This window comes from Rhopilema esculentum, chromosome 16 (genome assembly GCF_057945365.1).
Source record: "Rhopilema esculentum isolate cy_ngs chromosome 16, ASM5794536v1, whole genome shotgun sequence".
In the NCBI taxonomy this organism is placed as follows: domain Eukaryota; kingdom Metazoa; phylum Cnidaria; class Scyphozoa; order Rhizostomeae; family Rhizostomatidae; genus Rhopilema; species Rhopilema esculentum.
Genome location: NC_142830.1, coordinates 14,262,021 through 14,280,271, shown reverse-complemented (window position 1 = coordinate 14,280,271; position 18,251 = coordinate 14,262,021). Strand labels below are relative to the sequence as shown.

Sequence of the window (18,251 nt, the reverse complement as noted above, 5' to 3'; positions counted from 1 at the left end):
TGAACAGTTCTTTCTGTTTCTAAAGGAACCTTCTTTAATCCAGTTTTTGAGCGTTGCCCAGCTAAAAAACTGCTTGTTTGTGATAATTTGCTCCAATTTATCTTTTTATGTATTATTATTTATTTTGCATTGTTCATACGAATCTTGAAATAGTCTTGGTGTTCTCCATATTATTATGGGATCTAAAATTGCAGACTATTCTAGTACTTTAATTTGACGTTTAAGAAAGAGTAAAGCTGATAAGCAGACAAAACAAGTTGTAGGCAAAAGATGTATCTAATATAATCACAAAACTCCAAATAAAAGTAGGAGCGTTATTTTACACTTCTGAAAAAACAAAGACATAAACAGCACTTTACATTTCCTCACAAATGTCGCCATGTTACTGACAAATCCTTTTGATGATTATCAATTTCTATTTCTCAAAGGGCTTATGGGAGACTTTTTTCTCTCTTTTCCAATAAATTTCTTGGTGTAAACATCATCGTCGTTATCAACCGGTGCCATGTGGTCTTCTCCTGAATCTGATCTTTCTCTAGTACTGTTACTGCTGCAAATAACATTTTTAGGCCAGTCACAAACACCCACTTTCGAGTTATATCGAAGGCTATTCGGACATATCTTGTCGAGAGACTTTCCTTGGACACACAAAACAAACCTTTCACAGTTAACCTCGTGTGGATACGAACCGTCTTGACGTTGCTTGCAAAAAGATTTGTTTAAAGGCTGTTGCATCGAAAGACCAACTTCAGTTAAATTACTTTTGACTTGTTTTCCTCCTTTTGACAAGTCATCTTTGAATTTACCTTGATCTTTGCTGGAAGACTTCGCATCTGAAACCAAAGATAAACAATCGTAAAGACGGGATTTTCTGTCAGCTACAAAAGAGATAGCAACACTTTGGGTCTTGAATGTACTCTACGCTCTTTTCTTTCAGTTTTTGATAACGTGTATACGTGCGTAGGAGTTTACGTACCTTGCTCCACAGGGTTGCCTCTTTGCACTAAAGTGCCGCTTTTTGATGAGTTCATCACTTTCACTTCATTGTTGCAGGCAACTATAGGACTTTTATTAACACGACTCCCTAAAATTCCAAGATAACATTTTGAATGATAGTATAGACCCAAGCAGGGCCCTCTTTATAATAGTTGCTGTTTGAACCTTTTTTCTTGATTAAATTGCTATCGATTAAATAATGTGGCCTATTGTCAGTAAGGCTAATTTGGAACAAAATCTTCAATTGCCATTATTAAATATTCTTTGAAATGACAGACAGCAAAAGGTTTTTATGATAACGTAACATTTACCTGAATGAAAAGGCGTGAATTGATGTTTTAGTGGGATTTCCACACCCAATTCAAATTGATCTAGCGAGAAACCAATCTTTTCTCCAGCTATGCTCGTTGCACGAAATTGCAATGGAACAAGGGATTGAAGATCTTCTAGAACAAAGTAGTTGTCTGTTTCTCTCCGCAGGCAAACCCATCGCCCATCACGAAAACATTCCAGTAAAACCACTGGCAGCCTAAAAAATTAACTTGTGTAATTAAGGTATTCATTTCCTTTAAGGTATAAGTTTGGGAGTATGCATGGCATGAACTACAGGTTGAGGGCATAGGGCTACGGCCTTTGAGGCTTTAGCTCTTCTGAAAAGAAAAAAATATCCTGCTAACATGCGACAAAAAATGTTTGTATATAATTTATGTATGATTTTCTAACAAATGTCATTGTGTTTTGAACTGAGAATGTTGTTTCGCCAGTTAGAAAAACTTCTACATTGTGAAGTTGGCAAATCGCTACTATTGAAAAAAAAATTCAATTCTTTATCAGTGGAAGTGCTCTTACAGTGAATTCCTGATTTGGATTTTAGACGAGTTTTTCTCAGCGCTTTGAATAACCAATCTCAGTTTCTCGTCAGGGTGTGACTGGTCCATACAGTCAATAGCTTCTACATTTGCCTTAATTGTTCCTTTACCATCCATGTACAAGTTAATCTCACCTATAAGAATATAAGTTGAGTCATTCTGCGCTTGAAGCTTTGAAGTAGCGTTACAAACAAACAGCTCCATGCTAACGATTGGTATAAATGTAGCAAATATGAAACACCGCAATACGCCTTTCTATCAAATTGCTCAAACATTTTAAGAAGGATATTACATCGGGTTAAATAAGACGGTTCACAGACCATTCAAAGGGATTCGTCTTTGAAGAAATTCGTCAAGTAATACTATAATTGCATTGGATATCTTACGTTATTAAACTCATTATCTAAAGTTTTCATGTATGTCATTTATGCTTCAGCAATAAAAAAGCAAGTGAAGCCTCGTTCTGAATTTCTGCGTTGATGGGGAATATCAATGAGTGTATCTGTAAGCAAAGACAACCGGCAGAGGGTTACCTATTAATTTATACGGTACGCCTCTGAATACATTTTTGTAGAATTTTGTAGAGCAGAAATAAATATGCAAAACAATAAGGTAGATATAAGTTTCAAAGGGATCTTTAAGTTTCGCTAAAATGTCTTTTTAACAATAGGCCAAATCTTTTCAAGCTCCCGATTTTGAATAATACCCCCTTGCCTCAATACCTTTTTGACAGTCATTGCATTTATCAATAACAGCGGCATAGATGTCCTCTGGATCCTCCCTAGCGGTCAGGTCTATCATAGATACTCTCAAACATGTTCCACATGTGAGCGAGTCCAGGAAATCAAATTTGGAGACAGCAGCCAGAATCCATTTCTTCGTGTCAATCAGAGGAGGTATTGGGTCCAGGGAACAAGCACTTGTTCCAACTGGATACGCTCCATAATATGATATCTACAATATATACAAAAATAATTATAGACAAGGATATGTATATATAAACAGATATCCTTGCAGAGAAATATTAACTTTGGATATTAAAGAATTTCTGAAATTCTAACAACTTGACTTAGTGCATCAGCAGAAGCAAAGCTACATGAAAATCCTCACTGTTAGATTGACATGGTTGAAAACTCCAGCAGAAAACTATTGATGCAACTGCGTTGTATCTTGTCCAATAGCAAGAAAGGATAAACCTAGAAACTGTGTTTTAGTCGTTTTAGTTTTTTCCTATGAAAGTGTTATTAAATTGCATCAGTGTTTCTTGCAAGCTTGTATGCAACAAATTTGTTGCCAGCAGCAACTCTGGTAATAAAGGTAATTTTAATTACTTCACCTTAGCTAGAGAAGATTTTGAGAAATGGTTGAACAAAAGCTCGACATCTTCGTTGTCATTTCGTGTTGTTCTTTTAACCGCAAAAGGTCGTGCCTGCGAAAGATAAGGACATCTTTTGTCACAGTTCATGTCACTTCTTTCCTCTGCTAGAGCTACGAATGTCAGGTCGAAATAAACAATTTTAGCTGTTGAATCTGGTTTAGAATTGAATGAAAAATAACATTGTTTTGAAAGTTAAACTTATTTGAAAAAGGAGCAGATCCACACTTTATACTTGCTGATTCAAGATTTCATGGTGTTGTTAAATTAGATATTATCGCATTATTCCAAAATTCATTGGAAATATTAAACAAAGCAATAAAAGAGTTTATGAGATCTAATCAATTGTTTATTCATATGTAGGTGTATCAGAATGATGACATTTTTAAAACCATTGTTTCAAAAGAAAACAACATTAGCATACCTTTGTTTCGTATACCACTACTCCTAAATTCACCATGAGCAGAATCAAAATTCTTTTTAGCATTCCCAAATCCATGCCTTGTGAAAACAGTCTATTTCTGCTACCATAACTTTCTTCTTTCTATAAGTATATTTCTACATAGCTAATTAACACACGTAATAATCTAAACATTCATGTGAATTTAGAAAGTATATCTTTATTTCAACAAAGTAATCTATAATTGCTCAATTCTGTTAGGCAAAAATTTTCTACTTTCGATTTGTTTGAAACTTGTTCATTAAACATAGATAAACATGATTAAACATGCTTAGATCCGATTTAAAACTAGTTTGAATTAAACTGAACTACAAAGTTACCAATTAAAAGCACAATCTTATGGCCAATACAGAGTTTCAAAGAAAAAGAAAGTCAAAAGTCACTGTAAACACGGAAATAGAAAAATACAAAGAATATTATCATTTTTCATTTTAAGATCTTTTTCTTTTGTTCAAAATTTCGCAAAATGGTTCTTATCATTAGCGGCTGCTTCTGGGCAACTTAAATTTTTATTTGATTTTAAAAAAACGATTTTAATCAAGCTATTGCGTCCGCAAATTGCAGTAAAAGAGCAAGCATAACATGCGATTTTTCGTAAAACATTACATCAGCTAGGTAGGTTTATGCCTAGGCCTACTGGTTTTGGTTACAAAATCATAAACAATAATTTAAGGCAGTTCGCAAAAGGCCATTAACAGGTTACGTTTCCGATTTGATAAATAAAGTCTAGGTAGGAATCATTAGGAAAGGGTATCATATCGTAGATTTATTGAGTCTTATCTTTATATATATCATAGATTTATATTATATACATTTTATGCCAAAAACCGAATACTCTCCCCATTGTGGAGTAATATTTAAATGCTAGAATTATGAACAAAATCGACAAAAAGCTTAAATTTTATTTTAAAAGAAGAATCACAGTCTGACGTAATCCAAAAAATGTTTTTAGCCTTTTAGAACCTCGACTAAAGATGAAAGTTGACTGAGACAGTGAGAGTGAAAGAGCTTGATTTTTAGATAGATACCTGTTAATTTTGTATATTTTATAGAGTTTAGAGCAGACTCAAAGGTTGACACTGAAGTCTACGCAAACTAGAACCAATGTTAAATTTACTGACGGTAGTGTTTTGCATAAGCTCAAGAATATATCTGACGTGTTTCGCTTAGCTTTGTTAGTTGATAAAATATTTGTCGACACGTGCAAATTTCAATGTGATTTCCTAAAAATGGGTATTTTGAAAACAGAATTAAGTGTCTTTAAAAGGAAGCAACTGCACTGGTCAACATTTTATGGACGTGTCCTTCAGAATTACAATGTTTAACAGTTTAAATCCTTTGGACTTTGCCAATAAAGACTAGAAATTCTTTGCAAAGCGACCTACATATATTTGAACCATTTCTATCTTTTGCTTTGATTCTTTGTGCTGGGCGACCAAACATCGCAAGAATTCCCTCAGATATGACTCAAGCAGTGCAAAAAACTTTTATAACAGACCAAACGTTAAATTTGTTCAATATAATTTTATAAATAATACACATGATCAATGCATTGGCCAATTTCCTGTATTTTACTTCGCTGTAACAATGAAGGCAGATAAATTATGCTTCGAATCTCAAGATTATTACGAATTCAAAATCTCTAGAAGAGTTTCAAAATAAAAACTCAAAGAGACAGAGCACCAATTGTGATACTTGAGATGCTACTTAGAAAATTGCATTAAGTTCGAAAGTTTTATAAAAAATATTAAAAAGCTAAAAGTTTTATCATCTATATTAGCACCGGCGATGTTATATTCTTACCACATAAAATGGGTATAAATGGGTATATCAGCACTTTAAACCTGAATGAAATTATTAAGATACAATATGTCAATGTTCGATTATTCAGCATTTTACATTTGTCGGCCAGTCACATTCTTCTTGCGCCGGATTGAACAAAAGCCCTTCAGAGCAACTCTTTCGTACAGTGATCCCCCTGGTACATTTGTAAAAGTCTCTGCAGTTTCCTGCCATTTTATAAAACCCATCCACTTTACCAAGACAAAAGTCGTTGTCAACTGCAGTACTGTTTGGCTTCTCGGAATCATTGCAATTGACATAGCTGGCCTTGCGACACTTGGTCAGGTATTTGTCAAAAAGGTATCCGTCCGGGCATCTGTATGTCTTTGCATTGGATCCTGTACACAAAATGAACTTGCTGCAATCACCAGGATGGAAGTGTCTCTGTGTATCTTTGAAGATCTCTGGGCAGCGACCTGTGGATCTCAATGTTTCCTCTTTCTCTTCTACATTCTCAATTGCAATTAGCTGTGATTAAAAGCCAAATTCATCAGTTGAATGTAGATTTTCAAGACCTGCCGAATTCATTTTTTAAGAAACCTAATGTTGAAAGTCAAAAAATCTGAAACAAACCCCACTCTCGTTGTTATGGTTTCCCTTTAGCTAAGGAAAAGGAAAGAGGTAAGAGCAGGCACCGCGGAGCGTTGAGAAAGTGGGGGGTCTAACAAAAGTGGGGGGACTAAAACCGTTTAAAAAGGGGCTTTACTAGTAGTTAATTACTTATTATTTGGCATTTATTTGCAAAAAGTGGGGGGCTAAAGCCCCCACGCTCCCCCTGCTCCGCGGTGCCTGAAGAGTTAGTTCAGTGCCATTTTTATTCCATTTTTTCTGTTTATCTGCTCAAAGCCTTTAGTCTTGGTCAGTACACATTACAGAAGAAGACGCACCAGAAAAATGCTTCCAAATGATGGTTAGGCTGCAATCGAAAAGTGCAACTGATCCTTAGTAATAATTATGTGCAAATTGTCCCTCTGTCCTCATTGCTTTCACAAAAGCATTGTTTCATTAATAATCAAAAGGGTTTACTTGTTATAGTTAGGTATTGTTTATAAACCATATTGAAATTTATAAGAAAAACATTTTTGATCGTGTATGTGTTTTTAATTATGGTTTTTAAACACATTAAAGGTACCGAGTTACCTAAGTATGATTTGTCATACAACACACGGGATGTCATAAAATCCTTGGCTCAAAAAGCCAGTGACCGAAAACATGGTTTACTTTATATTTTGATTAGAAGAGCATTAAAACTGGACAAAACATCTATAGAATTAACTTTGCGAACTAACCTGTTTTTGAATACTTCTTTACAGCTACACATGCTGTTACAATTGGATTGTTGATTAATTGTAAATTTTTTTCTAATATTTACACTTGACACTGACAATCGTAATATTTGATTCCTTAAAATATAATAGAGTTTTATTCTTACCCCTTCACTGTTTGCTGGGGTTGACGCGAGCGTAGAATTTTCCGTAGACCTTTGCTCATTTTTCTGATTACACCCAGCTTTAGATGGATAATCACAGTTTTTTATCTTGTCGTTCCAATGCAGATCATTCGGACACTTCTTTCTGTATGTCTTTGAATTTGCACATTGTATGAAATACTGGCAGTCAGTTGGGTCACTGTAAAACCCTGATGACCTTGTTTTGCAGACGTCTTCGATGTTTTGCGACCCTTCAGATGTGCCAGGCTTTGTTCCACCGTCTTGCCCCCCTGTCTCTGCTGTCCCGCCAGTCTCCTTGCTTGAGCTTGTAGTCGTTACAGGCTTCGATGTTGTCTTGACTTCTTCTGGTGGTGCTTTTGTTGAAGGACCTAAAACCAGAAAGGCGGTTCGGAGCTTCAGAATAATAGAAAAACCAAAATAACGATAAAGCCATTGCAAACAATTTTTTAGACACCGAGAGCGTTCCTTTTCGATTTCAAGTAATAGCTTTTTTGTTACGGCTATCGTAAAGCCAGAGAATTTGAACATTTGTGTTCGAAGGGACACTTAATGTAATTTACTTTAAAACGACTAAAAAAGTCTGTAGAAATATGGAAAGTACAGGAAACATGGAAATGGAATATTTCCTTACACTTCTGAGATAACTGAGAAAGAAATTTCAATTGTTCAGAACATGTTACCTTTATCAGATTCTGATTGCCCTTGGTTTGTTACGTCATCACGGCTCCCATCTCTCACCAGTCCCCCTTGACCATGGCAAGGAAGCTTTGGTGCACCACCTTCGTTCACTTTGAAAGCAACCATAGCATAAAACTTTAAGATGAGCAAGCATTAACTGTCAAGGAAGGCTGCATGAGACAGTTTGAAGATAAAGACATTTTATTCTATGATTTTATGATAGTGTTAAGTTTTTATCACTTACATGCTTTAGATGTGGATAGAATTTTGTCATCACCAGATAACCTTAGGACAAAAGCTAATGGTTATAGTTATAATACATTTCACTTTTAAAGCAATTCCATCGGCAGGATGCAGACAGAAATAACTGTTCTGCGATGTGTTTGTGTCCTTCAGTTCAGATTATGATATGTAACTGAGACTCCTCTCTAGCACCTACAATATTAACTCAGTCCTATGTCCAACCTCTTTAGAGCTACGTTTCTCAGCAGTATAAAAATTTCGTTCTGTTCCGTTGATGATAGGATCAACATCAAAGTGCAGTATTACAGGGCCTCCAATGAAGGGGGGGGGGGCATGGATTTACAGAAAGTGAGCTACGAAAGGAAATACTCAATGATTTTTAGAAAAACTCTTCAAGCATAATCAAGCCTCTGTACCTTCTTTCAACTTTTTGTACTGAAATCCAGAATTTTGATCTTTGTCGTTTATCAGTTTTTGAATATCACCTCCAACAGTTTCACCCGAAATACTTGTAAGTCGTGTTCTCAACGGAAAATCTATCTTTCCCACACCACTCCATACAAAATGATTGTCAGCTGATCTTTTAGCGCAATGCCATTTTCCTTCTTTGAAGAACTCTACTGCTGCTGTTGGTTGCCTAACATCGAAAAAAAAATTTTAAGTGAAGTGTAAGCACGGTGGATAGAATAAATATGAACATTTGCACTGTACATAAATATGAACATTTGCATTCTGGTTGAGTAGAAAGTTCTTGGTTAGTCTTCGAAAATATTACAGGGCCTCCGACGAAAAGAGCTTTTGGAAATTTTTGGAAAACAGTAGAGCTATTCTAAAAATTACTTGTTATGATTGTCAAATTTTCCCCCACTTTCCAACAAGTGTTCGAACCCCTCAATCATATAGTTCCAGCAAGTTACTCAAACTTGAATCCACAGAATAAGCACCCCCATCCCCCCCCCCACCAAAATGAAAGTTTACATTTCTCTACACCTCTGGTCTCTGGAACTTACTTGGCATTGGTGATTTGAAGCTTGAGGTACCACGGATTGCTACCGGTGAAACGATATTGAATGTTTCCCTGTGATCCTGATACATCAGGACAGTCGATAGCTTTAAATTCGATTTCCCATTTACCGTCCCCTGGAATGTAGAAGTCCAGATCTCCTGCAACAAAATTGGAACAAGTCAATCACGTCTTCAATTTAATAAATTCGGAATGCTGAGCAGCTAGTTATAGAGTAAAACTACAGAAAATGATGGCAATTATCCATAGCTAAATTAACTGCTAAAATACAGGGGCGTTGGTTACCTTCTGGCCTCTCTAGATGCCACACCCTTGACTACACGCTAATTTAACTGACGTTGCATGAAAATACTCTCGTCAGAATAAGCAGGCAAAAAGATTCAGTGTTAGAAATCCAAGCTTAGTTTTTTGCTTCCAACAACAAATGCGAAATGAGCCAAAACAGCTCGACACTGAGAAAAGACAGCAAAAGAGCTGTTGATGGTTGGGAAAAACCTGCAATACCAGAACTCAAGCTTTACCGACCTTCACCGCATGCTCCACACAGGTCATTCACCACTGCGTAGTAGGTGCCCTCCAAAGGTGTGTTTCCCTTGGCAACAGGCTTCCCAGAGGCCTCGATTTTCAGACACATTCCACAACCAAGGGACTTCTTGAAAGTAGGTGCCCCAGCTGCCACTTTAATCCAACCCTTCTGTTTGTAGACAGGGGGCAGTGGGTCGAGTGAACAAGCACCGGTGCCAACAGGGTATTCTCCGTAGTAACTCGCCTAAAATACAAGTTCTCTGTACGACCTAAGTAAATGCAAATTATTCATTGAAAGGATAGCTGATGGACAGAGGTAATAGTTTTCAATCTAAACTTATTTCAATCAAGAGCAAAGTTTGCAACACCCCATCAAGTTGTTACAATCCTCCGGTTCGGGACCTTTGCCTTCCACTCGCGGAAAAGAGAAGACAGTTTTGTGGCATTTGTCTGCAGTGATGGGCAACCAATGAGGTGTATTCTATACACCTCATTGTGGGCAACTCATGTTTGCAGATGACTTTGTACGCAGAATCAACTGCAATCGAGACCGAGGTTATTGTTGAACCGACAGCCTAAACGAGGTTTGATCGTTTGTCATTCTGTTTATAGGTTGACGCGTTCACAGTCTCTGCCTTTTTTCAAAACAATTCGTTGGCGATAAGAACTATCGCATATAAATTGAGAAAGACATCTATTCAATGCGTATTTAAAAAAATTAGTGAATTGCGTTTCAGAGAAATGATGAATGTGACATACCCATCCTTTCGAGGTCTTTTTAAATCGAGAAAAGGTATCCTTTATGTGCTCTTCAGAAGTCGCGCGCTTTGTCATGTTTGGAGGCTAGGACAGAAACACAACAAAGTATAAGGCCAAATGAATAGTAGTGAAACAAAGGCGAAATAATGACGAGTTCTTCTTACCGGTTTAGCAAGAGCAATAGCTAGAGAAACTAGGATTAATGCCACAATGCTCATTTTGTTTTTAATTTTTGCCACGATCAAATCAGTATCCATGTTGAACAAGAACCTCAGTAAACCATTGGTTGGTAAGCAAGTGTAGAATCGAAAAGTAAACACCCGTTGTTTGTTAATATGTTTACCTTTTCTGTTAGGTAATACTGCCTTGCAATTGCTAATACAGCTCACGAGATGAGGAGGATTTTACAGGCAACAATCGGGGAGGGGGGGGAGATGGATTTTACAGGCAACAATCGGGGGAGGGGGACGGATTTTACAGGCAACTATCGGGGGAGGGGGGAGGCGGATTTTACAGGCAACAATTGGAAACGCCTATTTCACAATTACGATCAAAAATTAAGTTATAAAGAATAAATAAAATAAGTCATAGGTGTTGTTGGTTACTAATGAATGCACAAATGTCCTATTTCTGAATCAAAGGAAATTGACCGAATAATGAAATTATTCATATATTTGTTGTATCCGATTCAGGTTATTTCAGTGAAATAAAATTAAAAGTTTCATTGTAAAATGAGTTTATGCGAAAACGATTACATTAAGTGGAAACATTTTCAGCGGATAAAATTTCGAACACATCATTGGACATATTATCAGAAATATTTTTTGTTTCTTAGATAAACAGCTTGTCAAGTTTCTTCAAAAGACGCCATGATTAATATGTCTCTTTTTTCAAACACGGATACAAGACCAGTTTTGAAACTACTTCTTCGTCACTTGTTAACTACTTCGTCCCTGAAAGAAACCACTTGGTAACATAAATATTGTTCCAAATGCTGGCGGAGACATTATTTAACATGGTTTCGAAAATAATGCTCTCAAAGTAACGGAAAAATGGAAGGATTGTCGATGATAAATAAGGCAGGTTATATTTCAACTAAAATATTGATCAATTTATGACCAATTAAACAATTTAAGAATTAACTGTTAATTTATGCCAAATTGAAAACTAATCTGACGCTGTCCTATTAACTTTGCAGCCTGCATTAGCTGGATATTCACAGTTTTTTATCCTGTCGTTCCAATGCAGATAATTCGGACACTTCTTTCTGTATGTCTTTGAATTTGCACATTGTATGAAATACTGGCAGTCAGTTGGGTCACTGTAAAACCCTGATGATCTTGTTTTGCAGAAGTCTTCAATATTTTGTGACCCTTCTGATGTGCCAGGCTTTGTTCCGCCATCTGGTTCTCCTTTCCCACCAGTCTCCTTGCCTGGCGTAGTACTCGTTTCTGGTACAGGTGTTATTTCAAACTCAGTTGTGGGTGCTTCAGTTGAAGGGCCTAAAAATATTTTGATCTCAGTTGTTAAGCGTAATTTTTGAAATACAATTAGGCTGTTTGAAAGGTTTCATTACAAGAATGCAGCTAAACAACATTGGGAAAGTTCATCTGATATTTGAAAAAACGTTTGAAAAGTATTTACATTACTAACTGATACAAAAATATTCCTGTTTGTCATGAAGTTATTTAGCAGTGTGATACTCTATTTTAATTTCTCGCAATATTAACTCTTTTTCGAATGCTCAAAAGAAGTTTTGATGCATTTCGAAAAACACCAGAATTCACCTTTATCAGTCTCATCCTGTCCTTGGCTTGTTATGTCACCAATATCTCCTTTCCTTACCAGACCTCCCTGACCGTGACAAGGAAGATTCGGTGAGCTACCGCTATTCACTATGAAAAAAAATATGGCATGGTAAGATGAAATAAAATGAGAGAGATGCGAAATATCTTATGCATACTGAACATTAACTGTGCGAATTCTACAGGATAAGTCGAAATTAGTTTAAGATCTGTATAAATTTTTAAGAAGCCAGAATAACGTCAATTTCCTATTTTTAACAAAATAAAAATTTTGGCAAAATATCTGATGTGAAGTTAGCAGATTTAATCAGATTAAAATGTTTGGGCAAAACAGGGACATGAAGAGCAACAAAAGCCGTAATTTCAAGAAATAGTATAAATGTCTATCCAGTTATAGGAAAAGTAAACTGCCATACGAAATAAACTTCCAGGAGATAAATAACTTCATTTTCGAATATCCATTTATTTTGCACAAATCAGGATCAAGTACACCAGCAACTGGTATGACATATAAGAATGATCACACAAGAGTGAATAGAAAAGACACCTCTGTACCTTCTTTTAACTTTTTGTACTGAAATCCAGAATTTTGATCTTTGTCGTTTATCAGTTTTTGAATATCACCTCCAACAGTTTCACCCGAAATACTTGTAAGTCGTGTTCTCAACGGAAAATCTATCTTTCCCACACCACTCCATACAAAATGATTGTCAGCTGATCTTTTAGCGCAATGCCATTTTCCTTCTTTGAAGAACTCTACTGATGCTGTTGGTTGCCTAGCATCAAAAAAAAATTTTTAAATGAAGTGTAAGTACGATGAATAGAATAAATATGAACATTTGCACTGTACATAAATATGAACATTTGCATTCTGGTTGAGTAGAAAGTTCTTGGTTAGTCTTCGAAAATATTACAGGGCCTCCGACGAAAAGAGCTTTTGGAAATTTTTGGAAAACAGTAGAGCTATTCTAAAAATTACTTGTTATGATTGTCAAATTTTCCCCTACTTTCCAACAAGTGGCGGAACCAATGTATCATATAGGTCCAGCAAGTTACTCAAACTTGAATCCACAGAATAAGCACCCCCATCCCCCCCCCCCACCAAAATGAAAGTTTACATTTCTCTACACCTCTGGTCTCTGGAACTTACTTGGCATTGGTGATTTGGAGCTTGAGGTACCACGGATTGCTACCGGTGAAACGATATTGAATGTTTCCCTGTGATCCTGACACATCAGGACAGTCGATAGCTTTAAATTCGATTTCCCATTTACCGTCCCCCGGAATGTAGAAGTCCAGATCACCTGCAACAAAGCACCATTAGATTTACTTCGAATGTGACATATCATCAGCTACTTTACTTTCTACGTGAAGGTTAAGTTTATAAATACGAAGCTTCCAAAAAATTCACTAAACCAGACGTGTAATGATTGACCCTTTTGTTTCATGATTGGAGATCATTTATGTGTCATGGCGTAACACAGTTCAGGATATCTTAGATATCAGGATATCTCAGGATAACTAAGGGCCGCTGAACGAAATAGGCCTCCGATAAAAAGGCCCCCGATTAAAATGGGCCCCCAACTTATTTTTATGATCATGTGAATTTTTGAAATCAATCTTTGTTTCAAAATCGTCTCATGAAAAATCCCCCTCCCCCTCTCCTTAAACGATTGCATAAACGATTTAAACATGAATTCTCTCTCCAATGCAGGAGTTTCTAAAAGCTATCTTGCTCTTCTTATCTTAATGCTCGAACAATTTCTCGTTTTTTTTCTTTACGCAATGACTTCGTGAATGTTTTACATTTAAAATCATTCGAATTTCTCTGAGTTTCAATTTCAGAATGGTACACCCCATTTGGCTGTTCACTACGATGGAGTCCTGCAATTGCTCACCTTTGCCACACGCACCACACAAATCGTTTACGACAGCAAAGTATGTGCCCACTAGTGGCGTGTTTCCCTTGGCAACAGGCTTCCCAGAGGCCTCGATTTTCAGACACATTCCACAACCAAGGGACTTCTTGAAAGTAGGTGCCCCAGCTGCCACTTTAATCCAACCCTTCTGTTTGTAGACAGGGGGCAGTGGATCGAGTGAACACGCACCGGTGCCAACAGGGTATTCTCCGTAGTAGCTTGCCTGAAAATTTGTGTAAGGATTATATTTTAAGACTTGTTAAATTGAGAAATAGTTAATTGTAATGAGCTGAATTGAGTAGATATCATTAAATGAATAAGCGACAGTTTCCGTGAAGAGGAAGGAGACATTTTAACCGCATCGTTGGAAAACGAGGATTCACTGTAACCTTTAAAAAGGAGCATTTTTGGGAACTGCATTGCCATCCTCTTGTTGATAATTTTTAACAAATTTTGCAAATGCCTTATTCAAACATGTAACTTATCAAGCTGAGTGTTTTAACTGATCAATTATATTGATCAATTATATTTTGTGCATGTTCAGCTCGTGTTCCCCGATAATCAATAATGAAAGAATTTCCACCCCTCCACACATTAAACCCCAGCTAATTGAACAGTGGCATTTTCCCAGCCTTCCCTTGCTAATTTTAACAATTCTCCGGTAATTCGGTATCAAAGTGCTGCCTGGTGGTACTGTGGCAAGGATTGCTGCAGCCATGACTGATCTATAAAAGAGACTGGATAGAGCTTCTTACTGTCGTGAAGCCCCAGAGCGAGGTTCCATTTCTCAAGACAAGTACTTGAATAATATTGATAGGCGACTGCCGCCATGCTTTTTATTTCAGTGCCGAGATAGAAAAAGGGCAAAGCAGAAGAAACCGTTGTTTGTAGTAAACGCGAAGGCCCTCTCTACAGTTGGGCTGTCCTGGGCCTCCTTCCTTGATGGCCACACTCGTGCCACAAAAGAAGCTCGATCCAGTCTTTTTATAGATCAGTGGAAAAGAATTGGCTAACAGCTAACAAACATTAAATATCTCATACGAGCTTTTCAGAAAGTGCAGTAAATACCACGTGGATACTCGAACACTTTAAATCCAGCTGCTCCCAATTAAGATCAAACCTTGAAATTTCCCAGTTGTTTTTAATTTATCTCTTGGGAGATTAATAGATTTTTTCATCCATTCGCTCAAAGAAGCAAAAAATATTCATAAGCAATGTCGTTTTTAGATTCCAAAGAACCCATCAGAGCGCGTTTCTAACCAGCAAGTGCTAGTAGTCCACACATAATAAAATCGAGATATCAAAGTTGTGCTGTTTAATTTGTTGAAATAGAATAGTTATTGAGAATAGGACCAGGTTGAACCAGATTCTACACTTAGTGAGCAAAAGCACAGGCTTGACAATTCAGTAATGGCGACCGCGTTGTCAACAACAAAACGATCGAAATTCAAACCACTTTTGTGAAGCCATTAGGCGTCTTTTTATGGTTAAAATCTAATCAAACCAAACTTCAAACCATTGACAACACTTTTAAATTTACATGCTGATAATACATTTCTAGCACTAGTGATTAGTGAATAAACTCGGACCACGAGATGAAAGTTTGATCGCATCAGAAATTACTGCGAATTAGTATACTGACACTAACGAACAGTACCGTTGAGAGGGGGCGGTGTAGCTGGGGTGAATTCCCGGCCCGTGAAAAGTTTTGCCCCTGCGCCACTTCTCCTGCATAAGGACCAGTGTTGTTTATAGCCCCAAGGCCAGAGCTGATTCTCGACGAGCCTGCTAACGAATACCTTCTTACATATAAGACATTAGCGACGAGCAACGACAAAATTTTGTCGAGAGACCCAGATGGAGCCGCCAACTAACTAGAAGTGAAGTGCTCGGTGAAGTGATGCCAGCTTTGTCAATGTCTGGGTCTCAAATTAGAAGAGGAACAGGATTTTCATTTTCGATGACTAGCCATTAGTAAAATTTTAATTCAGCTTGGTTTTTGGACAGTGGTTGTTTTAGGGACTGCGGGTCCCTTTGTTTTTTATAATTAATATCTTTTTTCTTAGGTGTGGGGCCCCTTTTGGCTATCATAAGCGCGGTGCCTGGGGCCATGGCCCCCTGGATCCCCCTTAAAACCGCCACTGCTTTGTGCCCCGGGATCCCCCGTAGAATGTGCATGGAAGTTTTAGATAGCCTAAACAAGCCCACCGAAAGTTTTTTTAGGCGTGTACTGCGAAAAGACCTAAAAACGTGTTTTCTCGGTTTAACACACTATTTTCTGGTTTCCTTCAGAGTTTGTTATATCGAAATTCCAGTGTACCTTCATAGAATAGGTACCACATTATACTAGGAAAATAAAGCCTGAAAAATTAACAAAACTGATAGGAAGCATTTGCCCTATGTTTATGCTGGCATTTTTTTACCTGGAAAATTAAAAGAAATATAAAAACCTATATGAGAACAAACAAATACACATATTTTGTTATAAGAAACTAAGGTCCGGTGCTGGTAGGCAGTTTCCTAAATTTTCTGGCCATTTTGCTATCAAAAGTTTCTTACATGTTTCTTAAATTTCTTAGGTAATGAGTTTTTTAAATGTGCTTCCAAGGAAAAGTAAACAGTTCACTCACATTCGGAGATAAACTAAGAAAGTGATCAAGGAATTTTGTTTTCCTAGAATGACTAACTCGGTTGAGAACTGTAAACAGTTAAGCTCATTGAACTTCATCAATGTCAAGTTGAAGTCAAAACAAATTTTTAAATGGAAACTTCTTGAGTGTGCAATTTGCTGAGAATGAATGTGCATGCCAAGTGTAGTGTTGCAATATACAGTGATGTTCAATGTCAAGACTGTTTCGAGTGTCAACTTGGAAAATTAAAATTGCAAATTACAAAAGTTTCTTAGCTTTTTTCAATTTGGGTAAAGTTGTTTCTTTACTTTCGAAAAATTGAGCCTACCGTTTCTTATGATCTCTTTCTTATAAAAAAGATGACTGTGTGTAGCTAAATATCCTGGCACACTTCCTTTAATCTTTTTTGTTCTAGTTTTGCTAGGTTGGTTTTTTATGTCAATTTTATTGCGTTAAAATATGTTGATGGGTTCATGTTATTATTGTTAATAACATGTTTATTGATCATTATTTTTTTCATTTCCTTCGCGTTCGTTCATTTAATGTTCATTTCCTAAAATAAGATACTTTTACCGTTCCTTCCTAGATTTCTGTTCTATGTTTACCTTTTCTGCTTTAATGTACAAAGCAACATTTCTGGCAAGGAACGCTAACAATTTCTAGCTATTAATTTTTTTGGCGGTACAAAATTTGAAAATTGCTTTGAAAAAAGCTAATGTTTTACTTCATCCTTAAAGCTTGTCGTCAAAGATTTTTTCGAAAAAGCTTTCAGTATGATGTAAAATGCTTGCTTTTTTAAAGCCATTTTCAAAGCAGACTCTCTAAGAAAGTTAAAACAGATTCTTTAAGCATACCCATCCTTTTGAGGTACTTTGAAATCTAGAGAAAGTATCTGTAACATGCTGCGTAGTGGTTGCTCGTTTTGATTTATTTGGTGGCTAAAAACAAAATAAAAATGTCTGAATTTAAGATCTTATATCGAGAAAAGCTATAGAATGGATTATGCTACTCTTTGACGAGTTACGACTTGAAATTTGATATTTTACATTGCAAGGACAGCATTGATAATTATCCCAAAAATTATAAAAGAAACAAAAAGAATTCAATTGTTGATTTGTTGTCACGAAGTACGCAAATTTGAGTAAATTAGGAAAAAGCAGCTGAAAACTCTTGGCAAAAGTGTGGAGAAAAATGAGAAATTCTATTTGGAAAGTAACAAGTAATTAATTGAGAAAAATTTAAAAGCTAACTCTTACCAGTTTAGCAAAAACGACAGCTAAAGAAGCCAGAATGAACGTAATCAAAGCCATTTTTTCTTCTCTGTTGGCACAAAGCCATGCAAAGTGCAACACAGAGCAACGAACTCCTGGCTATGTCAACTGAAACACCAGTAACATCTGGTGAATGATTTCCCTTTAATACCTGATGAAAGTAAACCAACAATACCATTACCATGGTCAGATGAATTCCAATGAAATTCAAGCTGCTGTCAAAAGGTGACTAGCAATCTGCAAGTATTAGCGAAAGATTTTTCGTTTTCAATTCAATTATTTATCTCAACAAGTTTGTACAAACAAGTTGCTTGATACATATTTTGAATAGGATATCAGATTAAGGGAATGGTGTCTTGACAAATAATACCTAGTTCAATGGCTCCAATTTAGATTTCAAAACGG

The 18,251-nt window shown here is 36.5% G+C and overlaps 2 protein-coding genes across 4 annotated transcripts; both read right to left on the bottom strand.

Annotated features, from left to right (window-relative positions):
* Positions 1 to 249: 249 nt before the first annotated feature.
* LOC148958365 (uncharacterized) lies at positions 250 to 3,951 on the bottom strand. Its single transcript, XM_089113026.1, has 7 exons — positions 3,665 to 3,951; positions 3,202 to 3,294; positions 2,588 to 2,819; positions 1,846 to 1,999; positions 1,308 to 1,525; positions 977 to 1,084; positions 250 to 833 (listed from the first exon to the last, which is right to left on the bottom strand). Exons 1-7 carry the CDS (start codon positions 3,737 to 3,739, stop codon positions 409 to 411), a joined length of 1,305 nt encoding a protein of 434 aa, XP_088969152.1. The 5' UTR covers positions 3,740 to 3,951; the 3' UTR covers positions 250 to 408.
* A 1,146-nt stretch (positions 3,952 to 5,097) lies between these two features.
* LOC148958364 (uncharacterized) lies at positions 5,098 to 18,071 on the bottom strand. 3 transcript variants are annotated; one of them, XM_089113088.1, is made up of 8 exons: positions 10,386 to 10,608; positions 10,222 to 10,305; positions 9,463 to 9,706; positions 8,924 to 9,077; positions 8,330 to 8,550; positions 7,673 to 7,780; positions 6,975 to 7,360; positions 5,098 to 6,010 (listed from the first exon to the last, which is right to left on the bottom strand). In XM_089113088.1, the coding sequence occupies exons 1-8, from the start codon at positions 10,476 to 10,478 to the stop codon at positions 5,588 to 5,590; spliced, it is 1,713 nt and encodes a 570-aa protein (XP_088969214.1). In that variant the 5' UTR covers positions 10,479 to 10,608; the 3' UTR covers positions 5,098 to 5,587. The 3 variants fall into 3 exon arrangements, with proteins under 3 accessions (XP_088969214.1, XP_088969215.1, XP_088969217.1); XM_089113089.1 differs by lacking the exons at positions 8,924 to 9,077; positions 9,463 to 9,706; positions 10,222 to 10,305; positions 10,386 to 10,608 and adding exons at positions 13,177 to 13,330; positions 13,925 to 14,168; positions 17,430 to 17,513; positions 17,832 to 18,071 and having other exon boundaries at positions 5,100 to 6,010; XM_089113091.1 differs by lacking the exons at positions 5,098 to 6,010; positions 6,975 to 7,360; positions 7,673 to 7,780; ... (3 more) ...; positions 10,222 to 10,305; positions 10,386 to 10,608 and adding exons at positions 10,902 to 11,723; positions 12,009 to 12,116; positions 12,582 to 12,802; ... (2 more) ...; positions 17,430 to 17,513; positions 17,832 to 18,071.
* Between the last annotated feature and the right edge of the window lie 180 nt (positions 18,072 to 18,251).